The sequence below is a fragment of the Dipodomys ordii genome, unplaced genomic scaffold, assembly GCF_000151885.1.
Source record: "Dipodomys ordii isolate 6190 unplaced genomic scaffold, Dord_2.0 Scaffold127, whole genome shotgun sequence".
Classification (NCBI taxonomy): Eukaryota; Metazoa; Chordata; class Mammalia; order Rodentia; family Heteromyidae; genus Dipodomys; species Dipodomys ordii.
The window spans coordinates 5,879,668-5,894,407 of record NW_012267343.1 but is presented as its reverse complement, the minus strand read 5'-3'; the positions used below and the strand labels follow the sequence as shown (position 1 = coordinate 5,894,407).

Below are 14,740 nucleotides of genomic sequence, written 5' to 3'. Positions count from 1 at the left end.
AGGAAGGAAGGAAGGAAGGAAGGAAGGAAGGAAGGAAGGAAGGAAGGAAGGAAGGAAGGAAGGAAGGAAAAGGAAGATTAGCAAAGGAGTTTCCAGCCCAGTCTCTGCCTGATTCTATGGTGAAGAGTAAAGGCTTGGGGTGTCCATGAAGATTGTAAACCACAGGAGGTACCAGTCCTTGAGAGTTCCCTTGGAAATGATATCATTGTCTCTGATGAATGAGTGAAGAGAGGAGCTTCTAGGTCATCCTCAGAATGACCAAAGGTAGGGTCTCCCTTCCAAGATAGATCCATCATAAACACCACCTAGTTCACAAGGCATGGTTTGAACCATGTAACTTTTGAGAGTGTCTTAAATTGAAAAGTGCTTCTCTTTTTGCCCTCTTCTACTTTCCCTTTATTCTTTGTCTTTTTCTCTCCTCCTCCACTTCCATTTCTAAGTTGATAATGCACCAATTTCATTAATAAAATAAAAAAAACAAAACAACGAACATAGGTCTCTAGTTGGAAGAGCAATGACAGAAAGGGTTCAGTGTACCAGCACAGAATAAAAGGGAAAAATAAAATAGTCCCAGTTCTGAGGGAAAATGTCAGGCATTTATTATGAATATCAATAAAAAGTATAATTACATTCACTGCACGCTATGCAAATGAGTGTTTGTAGTCTCACAGTAAATTTTCAAAATGGTCCTGTGTGTGAAGTACTTGTTATATCAGTTTACATACGAGGAAATTAACAAGGAGCAGAGTTTTTGCCCAAGGCTATACAGCTAACAAGGAGCAGAGCTGGGGTTTGAGCAGATTAATCTGACTCCCCAGTACACTTGTACATATGTTTTAACGCTTGTTATATAGCTAATGGCCCTGGGCCATGCCCTGGCACATTCATTATCTCATTAGTTCCCTCCACAACTGTCAAAAGAAGAAGTGCTAGACCCATTTTATAGATGAGACGTCTAAAATGAAGAGAGATTCCCTGAGTTTCAGTCTCACATCGTCTGTAAATGGAAAAGCCAACATTTGACTTCAGACTTGTTTACCTACCTCTATGCCTAAGCAAACTGCTTGTAAGAGAGACAGTCTAGAGGATCATGAGCCAGAGAGGGATGGGTATGTACTGAGCCTTCAGAGGCATGTTGTCATCCCAAATACATTGCATATGTCTGTTAGTCATAATTATGGCTATACTCTTAGGTATACTTAGGGGGCACTTAAAGTATACCTTAGGCATACTCTTCTCAAATTTGCCTCGTATCTGAATTGTTTAAAGAAGTTTTCCATTTATCTTCCTTCTCCCTCCCCAGAGATCTGTGTAGTGTATAGGCTAAGGGTTTTCCTCCCCCACAGAACACATATGAGAACTAATACTTGGAGAAGTAAATTGACTCATCCAAGCTTACACAGTTAGTTAAAAAAAAAAGAAAAAGAAAAAGTGAACAGACCCATCTAGTCATGGGGCCTCAGATAATTAATTGTTAGAGAGTAGATGCAGAGAGAGTAGATGCAGGTGACATTTTTGAGTGCTTATGTCATTGTTCCCTGCGGTCCTGGTCCTCCCTGTACATCGATATGAGCCAGTCTTGCCTGTGTGACTTTCTCCGTGGTTATTTTGTTTTTAATGCTACTGCTTCTCTGATACCAAGAATCATGGATGCCCAGATAGAAGTACACATCGGCATGTCCTTCCACCGGTGAGTTCCTTTTAAGACCTCCTTCTCCTGAGCCTAAGGGGAATCCTTTGAGCCAGTGGGAGTCCAGAGGACTGAGGAGGCAGAGAAATGTTTCCTCTTGTGCTCTAGTGCTACCCAGGAGCACCCCGTGTTCCTCTTAATATCTAGTGGTACTGAGTCCTTCAGGACATTTTTGAGGAGCCACCCCCCCCCAGCTGAACCTAGTGCAGGGACCATGGCTATACTTAACCCAAATCTGTCTGTTTTAATCATTCTCCTCTGAACAGATAAAAGCTTTCCATAGGATTGCTCTCTCAAGCATTCCTCTGTGGCTTTGATACCAGCGATTAAATCATGGAAGGCAAAACAAAACAAAACAGAGAGGGACCTGCTTCAACCTTTAGCTTTTAATTTTTTTTTTTTAGCCTCCTGAAAGAAACCAGATTGCTGACCTAAATTTTCCCCCTTTCATCACCATATCCTCTCACCTCTGCTTTAATTCTCCCACAGCAAGTGGGTATCCTTAAAGTGGAGGGTCTAAAACTGTCTCCCCCCATCCAGGACCTGATAGCGCCCAACTGAGGGAAGCAGGCTGGGATAGCTGATGGAACACGTCCTAGCATCTCAAGCCTAAAATGGAAAGGACCTCTGCGAGGAACACCTGCTGTGGCTCTCATCTCAGGCGAGGTGGAAAAGCTCAGAGACCCTCAGCAGAGCAGCAGCAGAACTGGGTCCAAGAGCCTGAAGTGTAGGGTGGAAGTGATGATAAGGCAGGAAAGCAGCTAGAGGTCAAGTTTTCACTCCAGAGTTAAGCACATGGCATGCAGAATTGGTTTTCCCAATCTGTAGACGGGATTCTTAGAGACAAAGTCACTCAGCCTCTCTGTACCTCAGTTTCCTTATCTCCCAAAAGCATAATGATAAAGCTCCTTTGACAGAGTTTTTAAGGGCTCCACATGGGAAATCTGTGCTTAACAGCGAGGTGGCCACATAGAGGCTTTTGGAAACTGTTGTTTTTGTCATTACTTACTTGAAAATGCTACTTTTTCACAGGGGAGACAGGACCTGGATAGGGCATTCTCTCCTCTGGTATCTACTTTCCCAAGGAGAGAAAAACAATATTATAAATATTATATAGCTATAACAGAGAGAGACAGATAGATACAGATAGATGTAGATATAAGTTGTCATTGTTCCCTAATTCTTCTCCTTAAATAATGATTCTTTTTTAAAAGGCCAAACGGTAACATAAAACAAAACCATCCCAGAAAATAGAAACACATAGAAAAAAAAATCCCACAGGATGGAGGCATAGCCATGGAACGCCTGAAATGTGGAGGGAACTCATGCTACCTTGAATTCCAGTCCTGCTGGAATGAGTGTGTGTGTGATGTTGGAAGAAGATCTCCCCTCTCCAAGGCTTCCGTTTTCTTTTCTGCAAATAGCAGCTACCGTGTGAGGTTGCAGTTAGAGATCTGAGAAGTCTCAGCATGGAAGCAGCTATCTACGTGCTGATTCTACAGCAAGTGCTTCATTCCTGCAGACACATCCCTTCCCCGCAAGGAATGTTTCCTGTGCATGATGACCACATCACCTCATATACTGCACTCTTCCCAAAATAGTAGTTGAGTAATTGATGCACTATATTAAGAGGACTGAGAGCAAGGCAGTGGAAGGTAGAATAGATTTTTAGAGGAATCACAGTTGCAGAACTTAGAAGGGCTGTAGCATGAGGGTGTGATTGTTTGTTAGGTGGCTGAACAACCGAGATCTTAATTCTTAGACTTCTGAAGACTAAAACCTGAAATACAAGTAGCAGCATGGTGTGTTTCTTTTTTCTAGAATACTGTCTCCTGGGCTTGTAGGTAGCCATCTTTTTTCCCAAATCTTCACACGGTCTTCCTGTCATACTTGTCTATGCCCTAATTATCTGTGTCATTTAGTTATTTACTTTTTTGCTGGTCCCAGGACTTGAACTCAGGGCCTGGATGCTGTCCCTGAGCCTTTCTGTGTCAAAGCTAATGCTTTACCCACTTGAACCACAGTGCCACTTCTGACTTTTTCAGTGGAGATAAGAGTTGTAGACATTCCTACCCAGGCTGACCTCAAACCATGATCTTCAGATCTCAGCCTCCTGAGGAGCTAGGATTATAGGCATAAGTCACCAGCACCTGGACTAATTTTTTTTTTGGTAGGACACAAGTTGTAATGGGATCCATTAATGATCTCACTGTAATGTGAGACTTCTTTAAAGACCCTGTTATCGAACACAGCCATATTCTGAGCTACTGAGCGTTATGACTTCAATGTATGCATTGAGCACACTAGTGTTTAGTCCACAAAAGACCTAAAGGAAGATGGGAAGTAGCCAAGAGTATGTCAAATATCTTAGGAGAGAAAAACTCCAGCTGGAATTTGCAACAAGCCTGAATATCAGACATGAAAGTAGAAAGGGGAACAGAATGAACTAGTGAGAGAGAAGAGTGGAGCAGGAGAGGATAATGGAAATGTAATCATAATTCAAGGACATCACATACATGAATGCAGGTGAACATTTAAAACATTCTAAAAATAGAACCCTGTATAAGAAACCATCAGGCACTGGGCATCAATGACTCATGCCTGTAACCCTCCTTCTCAGGAGGCTGAGATTTGAGGATCAAGGTTTGAAGCCAGCCCATGCAGAAAACTCTATAAGACTCTTATCTCCAATGAACCAACAAAAAGCCCTGATTGGTAGAGCGTTAGCATTGAGTGAAAAAGTTAAGCAAAAGTACCCAAGCCTTCAGTTCAAATCCCAGTACTGACCAAATAAAAAAAAGGCCAACCAACCAGGGTTCCAATGACCAAAGCCTTAACAGGAGGCCCAGAAGAAGCCCTTTTCCACACATGGAGCCCAATTCCTCTCCTTCTAGACATTGTGACCTGATACTTTATTAGCCTACAAAATGGTTCTTGACATTTGTATTGTCTAGTTCTACAGGGTCATAATCGGAGGCAGGTGTTTGCCAATGATATGAAGATTACATGCGGAGTGGTATGTGGCCCTCTACCTTGTTGAGTGAGAGTATGACCCCAGGATTATTCTCTAGTTCCAAGATGGTTCAAATGACCGTGCGCCATTTTAAGCCATGTCTCTATCTTGCTCAACAACTGTAGGGAAAGACAGAGAAAGGAGGCATACTTATACCCGTGTTTCCTCAGAGAATCATGTTCTGTGACCTATATGGAGAGAATTGGAGGAGAGGGAACCGGAGCATGCAGCAGTATGGAATGGAGTAAGGTTGTCATTCAAATGAACACAGATTTCTGAGTAGCTTCTACATACCAGGAACAAAACCATGAACAAAAGAGTTCTTAAATTCTAGTGGGAGATCATTTCATCTGGATCCCTACTTTAACAGTTCCATGAGGCCATGGAACAAAAAAAAGCTGGTGTGATTTGTATCCAGGAAAAGTGACTTGGCATGCCAAATCTATATCTTTGGTGTCCGATTCCTGGTCCTGGGTTGATGCTCCAGAGGTACTTCCCATTCATCCAACCATTGGAATGTGAATTCGGTGAATTCAGATATTTTCTTGTGGAAATAAAGGCCCATCACCATTAATACTAACCCATCAGTGGTTTCCTTTTGCCACTTAGACTCCAGGCAAATGTAGCCCTCTGAATTCCTGAAGTCAGTGCTTCAAGGTTCTCATTTCCCTTAATGTATTTCCTCCTTGGTTGTACTGAAAACCCTTCTTTGCCTGTCCTCTCTGCCCCCCGGGGCTAAACTACCTCTTACTCTTAGCTGTATGTTTACAGCATCTGGCTTTTCTCATTCCTTGCCTCTTTTCTCTCAACTGTGAAGAGAAGAGGGGCGGCCTGAGCTTGAGTCTGCAGCCTCTGGAAGGTTCTGAGGTGAGGGCACCCTACCGATGTATAAACATTTTACCTTGCTAACCAGGGAACTGGGCTTCCAAGGGCAACAGGAAAACCAGGCACTGGGAGCCCCTGGAAAAATAAAAAACTTCAGTGGGGAGGAGGGATGTGGGAAGAGTCCTGTTTCAGATTTTAATTTCCTTATTAAGAGACCCTTCACATTTTATTTTTAGTGGGGAGAAGATAGGTGGGGGAAGGAGAGAACTTAAGCTAAAGATTAAGCATGAGCCAGGTATCTTCCAGAACCTTTGTGCCCTGCTGATTCACAAAGTGGGCACCAATAAGAGCAATCTGGGGCAACTCGTTCTAAATCTGGAATCAGATCTTTGTCAGAGGGACTGTCATTTCTTACTATCATCTAAGCTAATGGGGATTTAAGATCTGTAAAGTCATTTTTTTTTTGCCAGTGAGTTTGAGGAGGACTTGGGCTATATCTAAGCCTTCATTCTAGCTCTTAACACATTAAATGAGATGCCTTCAGGGTACACACACACACACACACACACACACATATATATATGTATATATATATGTATATACGTATATAGTTTCCAGTCATTTCCTACATTTTCATCCTTAATTTTACTCCTAGACCTGCCAGCATCCCAAAAATGAACTCCCATCTGTATTGCCATTTTATGCCAACGCTACTCTATTCACTGTCTTTTAAGTATGACAGCATGTTTAAAGAAAGACACGGAGCAGGAAATGAAGTTCCACAGAGGCAAAGTGCAAAAGTTCCATTTTTGCCCCAGATATTCAGCTAGTAATTGCTGTCATCAGAATTCAAAAGCGATTACCTCAAGTCCAAAGAGCCTGCTCTTCCCCACCCCCACCAGGAACACATTCTGTCCTCTGACTCTCTGACCATTAGTCACAGAGACAAAAATTAGTGCCTTTGGTATTTTTATGTCCTGAATGTCCCTGTTTTGCTTTAACCTCACTGTTCAAAATTGGACCGAATCATTCACGAGACACTTTCTGAGTGCCTATTGTAGCAAGGTGCTGGGGAAAAATAATAGAGATCACCAGACATAGTTAGCATTCTCAGGAAACATCCAGAGAGGAGACAACGGGGTAGGCACAGGCAACTCCAAAACCAAAGAACCCACATCAAGTTTCCTAAAAGTAAAGTGGGTACAGAGGAGACCGTGCTTTCTCCACTCAGGATGATCGGGGAGAACTTCTGGGAAGAAGTGCCTTGTGTGTTAGTCACTGGGAAGTCTGGAAGAAAGAAAATCAGATTCAGATTGAGTTTGTGACAAGGAACCTCATCCAAACCCCTCCTTTACTAGATGGATCACTGAGGACCAGAAAAGGCACTTGGTTCTCCAACAAAGTGACCCAGACTACAGGAGCAGGATGACTGTGTTGTTAGTAGACTCGAGACATTCCCTGAAATACCGTTGGCTTGGGTCAGGGAGTGGAAGAGACGTAGGAAAGCTTAGATCCTCAGCCAAAATGCTGGTCATGTCAATTCCTCACACAGAGATTTTTACACAAACTCTAAGGTCCCAGTGCCAGCAGAGCAGTAAGGATTGTGTGGGCCTCCTCTATTGATTCTGCTGGATGCTCTCCATGTTCATTTGATGAGCATTAATGGCAGATGCACACACAGTTATGGTGACTGCAAAAATTCTCTAGTGAGTAGGGCCTGTCCTCCTCAATGAGCATCTTTTATTCATCCTCATCTCCCTCTCTTTTCTCCTCCCACCTGGCTTCATGCAGCATCTGACACTTAAAATGCACTCTTAATTAGCAAGTCCTCTTCCCCATCCAACACCTTTGTCTGTGCCAAGGACATTGGGTATATTCCAGAAAAGGCTGGGGAGCAAGGGGCTGGTGAGTGTAAAGATAATTAGATCCAGAGACAATCCACTAAGCTACTTCCTGGAGTTCCCAGAGTAAGTCTATGGATGCCTAGCCTGGAACACCCTCAAACACCTAACTAAAACTTGTGGCACCCCTCCTCTCCAAGTCGATGATGTGGTCCAAATCCCTGTTGGCACCAGTGAAAGGGTGAGAGGTGTTATGGAATTATCACACAGGACAGTGAATTCCAGGGTCTTATAGAATCTACTGACTAATTGACTTTGAACTTGTCTCTTCCTCTCTTTTAATTTCCTTACCCATCATCACTTATGAGAAACTTTAATAACACTGCCATGAGGATGTTGCATAAATGTATTAAAGAAGTCATTCAAAGCTGGGTGGTGGTGGCTCATGCTTGAAATCTTAACTACTCAGGAGGCTGAGAGCTAGAGGAAACTGAAGTTTAGAAATAATCCAGGTAGGAAAAAACTATGAGACTCCAATTTCAAAATAGCCAGTAAAAAGCCTGGCTGGAGGTATGATTTCAATATAGAACTGATTCATTCAGACTTTAGTATGCCTGGCTTACCTCTGTAGATTTTGACAATTGTTACCATTTTAAAGGCAACATCTCATATTAAGAGGATAGGCAGGTAGAGAAATAGATTATAGATAGATAGATAGATAGATAGATAGATAGATAGATAGATAGATAGAGATACGTTATATAAGGATTATTGTTAGAGAAGAGCAAGCTAACATGAGTCTCAAGAGATTTGTGAATGATTCTGTGTAACCTCACAAATGCCTTCCACTCTTTCGGTCTTAGCGCCTTCATCTGTAAAATGAAGGAGGTGAAAGTGATGATTTTCAATAACTTCCCAGCTTGGCTGTTAAATGTCAACCTTTTTTTTTTTTTTTGGCAGTCATGTGGTTTGAACTCTGGGCCTGAGCATTGTCCCTCAGCTCTTCAGCTCAAGGCTTGCGCTCTACCACTTGAGCCTCAGCGCCACTTCCAGTTTTCTGGTGGCTTATTGGAGATAAGAGTCTCATGGGCTTTCCTGCCTGGGCTGGGTTTGAAACATGATCCTCAGATCTCAGCCTCCTGAGTAGCTAGGATTACAAGCATGAGCCACCAGCACCCAGAGAATGTCAACCTTTTTGGGGGGAACCAACCAAAGTGCTTATCTTTTCAACCCTTGACCTTACCATTCTCCCAAATTCAACTCTACAGATCATTCAATGACTGCCAATGACAGGTGTATACACAAATGTCCTCTAAATGAGCACCTTCTGTTATAATCTGCTATTTCTCCTCTTACCTCACATATCATCCCCCACTTAAAAGTTCCTATTAATTAGAAAGTATTCTTCGCCTGAACTTTCACAAAAGAAACAGTGTTCTTCAGATTTGTATCACTGTTATTGCTATTGTTCTTGTGTTTCCTTTAGCTGATGTACCCATTCTGCAAACCAGAAACTCCCTCACACCCTCCATATTCAAAACCATTCAAAATGAATCTGCGTGGGTTGGGGCTATGATGTAATGGCTCCAAACCCAATTTATTCGCTTCTCAGTTTCTTTAACCCTTGGTATAAACCACCCTTGGGGCGGTCCCAGAGGCACCATTAGTAACTGCCAGGATTCCACAAAGCAGTTTGAAATTAGGACCACCTGAGGTAGAATTTTATCGGGGGGGGGAGTAACACCCACCTTTCCCTCCATCTTTTGTTTATTCATCTTTCTCTTTTGGGGCCACTTAGGGCTGTATGACAAATGCTCTTATACCTCGCGTGATCAAGGATGGGTCGTGGGCATTCACACCGTCGGTGATCAAGGCAACAGAGACCCACGCTACTTTTTCTCCTTGAAGACAGACCGGGCCCGGCAAGTGACTACCATCAATGCCCATCGCAGCTACCTCCCAGGCCAGTGGGTATTTCTAGCTGCCACCTATGATGGACGGCTGATGAAGCTCTATGTGAATGGTGCCCAGGTGGCGAATTCCGGAGGGCAAGTGGGTGGCATATTCAGCCCACTGACCCAGAAGTGTAAAGTGCTCATGCTGGGGGGCAGCACTCTGAGTCACAACTACCGAGGCTACATCGAGCACTTCCGTCTCTGGAAGGTGGCCAGGACTCAGCGAGAGATACTACTGGACATGGAAAATCATGGCCTCTACACCCCTCTACCTCAGCTCCTCCTCCAGGAGAACTGGGACAATGTGCAACGCATTTGGTCCCCCATGAAAGATGGCCACAGCCCCCGAGTGGAGCTTAGTAATGCCCACGGCTTCCTGCTGGACACGAATCTGGAGCCCCCTCTGTGCGGGCAGACGCTGTGTGACAACAAAGAGGTCATCGCCAGCTACAACCAGCTCCCCAGATTCCGCCAGCCGAAGGTGGTGCGCTACCGCGTGGTCAACCTCTACGATGATGACCATGAGAACCCAACCGTGAGCCGCCAGCAGGTGGATTTCCAGCACCAGCAGCTGGCCGAGGCCTTCCAGCATTACAACATCTCCTGGGAGCTGGAGGTGCTGGAGGTGAATAACTCCTCCCTGCGTCACCGCCTTATCCTAGCCAACTGTGACATCAGCAAGATCGGGGATGAGAGTTGTGATCCTGAGTGTAACCACACGCTGACCGGCCATGACGGCGGGGATTGCCGGCACCTGCGCTACCCAGCTTTCATGAAGAAGCAGCAGAACGGCGTATGCGACATGGACTGCAACTACGAACGCTTCAACTTCGATGGTGGGGAGTGCTGTGACCCCAACATCACCAATGTCACCGAGACCTGCTTTGATCCCGACTCTCCACACAGGTAAGCCCCTCTTGGGCGGAGCGTGCACACTCTAGAACAACACAGGATGTTTCCGTTTGATAGATGTGGCATCTGAGGCCTGTGTGGGTGAGGACAATTTTTCAGTGCATGCAGCAGCTTCAACGCAATTCTATTATTACTCAGGTCATCAGGGAAACCACATAGAGCTATCTAGAAGTTCATTGTAGAGGAAATGATTCAGTATTTATCATTGGCTGGTAAGAACATCTCACAGGCCAGGCGCTGGTGGCTCATGCCTGTAATCCTAACTACTCAGGAGGCTGAGATCTGAGAATCACGGTTCAAAGCCAGCTGGAGCAGAAAAGTCTATGAGACTCTTACGTCCAAATAACCAGAGGAAAGTGGTTGAAACCAGAAGTGGTGTTGTGGCTCAAAGTGGTAGAGCACTACCCTTGAGCAAAAGAACTCAGGGACAGTACCCAGTCCCTGAGTTCAAACCCCAAGACCAACAACAGCAACAAAAAAAAATCTCTTCTCAAAGAGCTGAGTATAAACAGGTTGACATGCACTGAATACAAATAGCTGTGGTACTGTGTATCATTGAATGGGTTAGAGCTATGCCAATCCAATGTACTAGTTCCTAGTCACATGTGAGGACATTTAGGTCAGTTCAAATTCAATGAAACTGAAAATCCAATTTCTGGGTTGCACCAGCCACATTTCAAACACCCAGTTGCCACATCGGGTTTACAGACAGAACACCATGGAACACTTCCATCATCAAAGAGAGTTCTATTGGATACAGTGTTGGTAGAAACTGATTCAGAGCTCAGCTCTGTTACTCCCTTACTCCACAGCCTCTCAGAACCTGTTCCTACATCTACAAAAGTGGAATGATTGTAGTACTTGCTTTTTTAGTTTGCTAAAGGCTGAGAGAGGGTGTATTAAACTTCAGTCTCTTTCCATCAGTTCCTTCTCAATAAGCACAATTGTTATTCCTTATTGAAGGAAAGCTGTTTGGTATATGGTCTGTGGTGTTCAGGAAGTGAGATCAGAGAGCAAAGAGAAACAGCTGAGTTGTAGCTTGACTTTTGTCAAAGTGCATTTCAGCAAGGTGTTCAAGAATAGGTGTTAATTGAGGCATAATAGAGCAAATCTAGAAATCTAGTGTATAACATGAAGAGTGTAGACAACATAATTTTATTATATTTAGAATTTATGCTAAATAAGGTTTCAGTTTTTCTTGCACAAAAAGGCAACTATGCAAGATGATGTTATGTATTCTAGTTTTCTTCTAATAATCTTTTTGCAACCTAAACATATCCTATAACATCATAGTACAACCCTTAAATATACATAAAAATGTTTTTTATTGTTTTTGTTTGTTAGTTTTTGTTAGTCGTGGGGCCTGAACTCTGGGCCTGGGCGCTGTCCCTCAGCTCTTCAGCTCAAGGCTAGCGCTCTACCACTTGAGCCACAGCGCCACTTCCAGCCTTTTCTACTTATGTGGTGCTGAGGAAACAAACCCAGGGCCTCATACATGTAAGGCAAGCACTCTACCACTGAGCCACCTTCCCAGCCCCACAAAACAAAAATATATTTTAAAGGCTAGATATAATTTGGACATCAGAAATGGGGCTGGGGTAAAGGGAGGACATAGAAGACAGAAGGTACTTCTCTTATGTGGCTTGTAAGCTGGCAACCATAGAGAGGCTACTCTCTGATTTCTCTCTCAGATGCTTAGTCCACTTCAACCAGCAATCTCAACATGCAACGCCAAGGTGAATTTCAGGGTGACCTACATTTGATGTGGGACCCAAAGGCACTAGTTTCAGCCAGAGAAACAGTCAACATCAACTTTCCTGTTTTTCCCAGATTTATGCTGAACTTTTCCATTCTGTCCAACGCACAGGACCCTGGACTTGCTGATGACACAAACACATTTGCCAACCTCGGCAGGTTTTCTGCTGACACTTCTCTTTAGGTCTCTCTTTAAAAAAAAAAAAAGCCAGAACCTCTGGTTCACAGGCAGGCAGCATACCTATGGACAGAGGAATGGTAATGCTGGCAGCAGGTCAGAAAGCACATCATCTCGCTCTCCGGGCACCAGGAAAGCTCCTAGACTCTCACCTGGGCACCAAGACATGCTGAGTGCATATGAGAAGGAGCCAGGGTGTGTGGCCATTCCTTTCCTATTCATGAACCATTGTCACCTCTGCTTACATTTGGACCTTGCTAGGACTTGACCAGAGAAACAACACATGAGTTTGACATTTATATTCAGCTGATGGGGGCGTAGAGGAGTCTTACCTAGTACAATGACTTAGCCACGTTCATGGGTCAGAAAAGTCAGTAGGCTGTTCTCAAAGGCAAGGTTTCTGGGATCAGTGTAGTGCATGTTGTACTGTGCTAGCATCATCCCATAGTGTCTCTGTGTCAGGGCGGAGTGGATGTGAAAGGAAATGGGTTATAGCCAATGGCCATGAAACCATTTGTTCCATCCATTTGTTTTCTCATTCACCCATCCATGCAACAAATGTTCACTCAATCCCTCCCAAGGGTTAGGAAGCACTTGGCCCTTCACTGCATTGTGTTGATTCGGAAAGATGAAAGTCTCCCTGCTTATATACGGAAAACTTCAACTCAAACCCAGGCCTGGCAAATCCAAAGCCCCAACTGAAGGAAGAATGTGTGTGTGTGTGTGTGTGTGTGTGTGTGTGTGTGTGTGTGTGTGTGTTGTGCCAGTATTGGGGCTTGAACTCAAAGCCTAGACTCTGCCCCTTAGCTTTTTTGCTGTAAGCTCCACTTACAGTGTTTCACTGGCTAATTGGAGAAGAGTCTCACAGACATTTCTGCCCAGGCTGCCTTTGAACCATGATCCTCAGATCTCAGTCCCTTCAGTAACTAGGATTACAGGTATGAGCCACTGGTACCTGGCTAAAGGGGGAAATCCATTTTTAAATATACCGAACAATTAGAAGCACAATTAGAGTACAGCGATGATAGGGTTGGTGGATTTTATAAAGCCCTGGAGGAAACCTGGTGAGTGCCATTGGGTCATGACCCAGGGTTAACTGTCCTTTTCAGAGCACCATGGAGTGGCCATGGGGCCTCAGGTTCCAGAGAATTCGCAATCAGCAGACAATAGCAGCAGATTCCAAAGGCCTTCTCATTCTCAGTCACGAGACTGCATACCCAGAATGTCTGCAAGTGGCCCTGTGCCAGTGCTGTGACCACTCACACCAGGGCCTGTTTGTTCACAGCCTGGGATAGCTGTGTGCCCAGAGTGAGCCCCATTGGGTCCTGTGTCATTTCCTGATGAGGTTGGAGGTTACTGGGTTCTAGCCAGATCAGCTATCCTATAAACAGAGAGAAAACTGTGGAAGGTTACAGAGAAACACATACTTTGTGACTTGAAACCAAAAGGGGGGAGGAGGGGAGGAAGCAAGGATGGAAGGAAAAAGAGGGAAGGAAAGAAAGGCGAAAGGATGGAACTTTAAACAGAAGCACTGAGAATTAAATTGACATTATCTAGGTGATTTTTTAGTAAAGAACTGAATGTTTCTTATCCAGGGGTCATGTTCTCTCCATTGTCTCTCCTCATGTACTACTGATTTTTCTCTCTCTTCTCTGTCCTCCTCTCCTAAACCCCTTTCCCCCCTTTCTTCTTCTCTCTCACTAACTCTTCAAGTTTCTCTGCAATTTGCTAAGGGTGTTAGAATGAGTTGAATATATTCTTCAACTCTCAGGGCTTTCCCACTGCCATGGAAGAGTTATATACAAGCATGACACCTGACTGATGGATTGAAGAGGGTGATACAGACTAGGTAAATCAAGGCAGAAAGCTGAGGAAGGATCAACTGAGTTGGCATCTAAGAGTAGACAGGCTGTTTAGAGGTAGAGGTACACAAAGCATTGGTTAGGGTCCTGGCAGGAAACACATAGTACTTTCAAACAAAATAGCCAAGGTGAGTAGAAGGAAGAGCTTTTCTGAGGGAGAAACTATTTAAAACACAACTATTTATAGACAGGGTTTAGGCTAATCGACAAAAGCTAGTGCTTTGCTCAAGGGACAGTAAAATTGGGAAGCCATTTCCTTCTTGGTTTGTAAGGGCAAGAGGAGGAGGCCACTATGGAATTCAATGACAGTAGCTGTATGGACAGTAGCTGGTAGCAGCTGTGATTTTCAGCAAAAGGAAGCAGCTTCATAATAACCACTTGCTCAGAAGAAAGCTAGCAGAGACACTTTGACACTGTCATTCTGTCCTGCCAGTGTTTTCCATGGGGTGAAAACCTCCTGGAAATCACAAGGCTAGACTCTCAAGAGCATAGAGAAAGAATACTGAGAGAGAGAGAGAAGCCCAGCCCATGCAGAGGTAGGGATTGGGTATAGTTAGTGAAGAGTGTAAAGCCATCAGATGAGGAAAGGCCTAAAGAATAAGGAGGCAGTTCCCTGTTTATACTCTACCTAACTCTCAACTATCAGGTGGACTGAACCTTTGTTCATGATTATATCCTTGGAATAAGATGGGTGGAGAAAATGGAAATC

At 44.1% G+C, this 14,740-nt stretch overlaps 1 protein-coding gene across 1 annotated transcript in view; it reads left to right on the top strand.

The window, feature by feature from the left end:
• The window catches only part of Pappa (pregnancy-associated plasma protein A, pappalysin 1), a 230,050-nt gene that overhangs the window by 22,772 nt on the left and 192,538 nt on the right, over positions 1-14,740 (top strand). Inside the window, exon 3 of the mRNA XM_013030108.1 lies at positions 9,168-10,230. Coding sequence (XP_012885562.1) covers positions 9,168-10,230 — 1,063 coding nt within the window. The remainder of the gene's footprint in view (positions 1-9,167; positions 10,231-14,740) is intronic.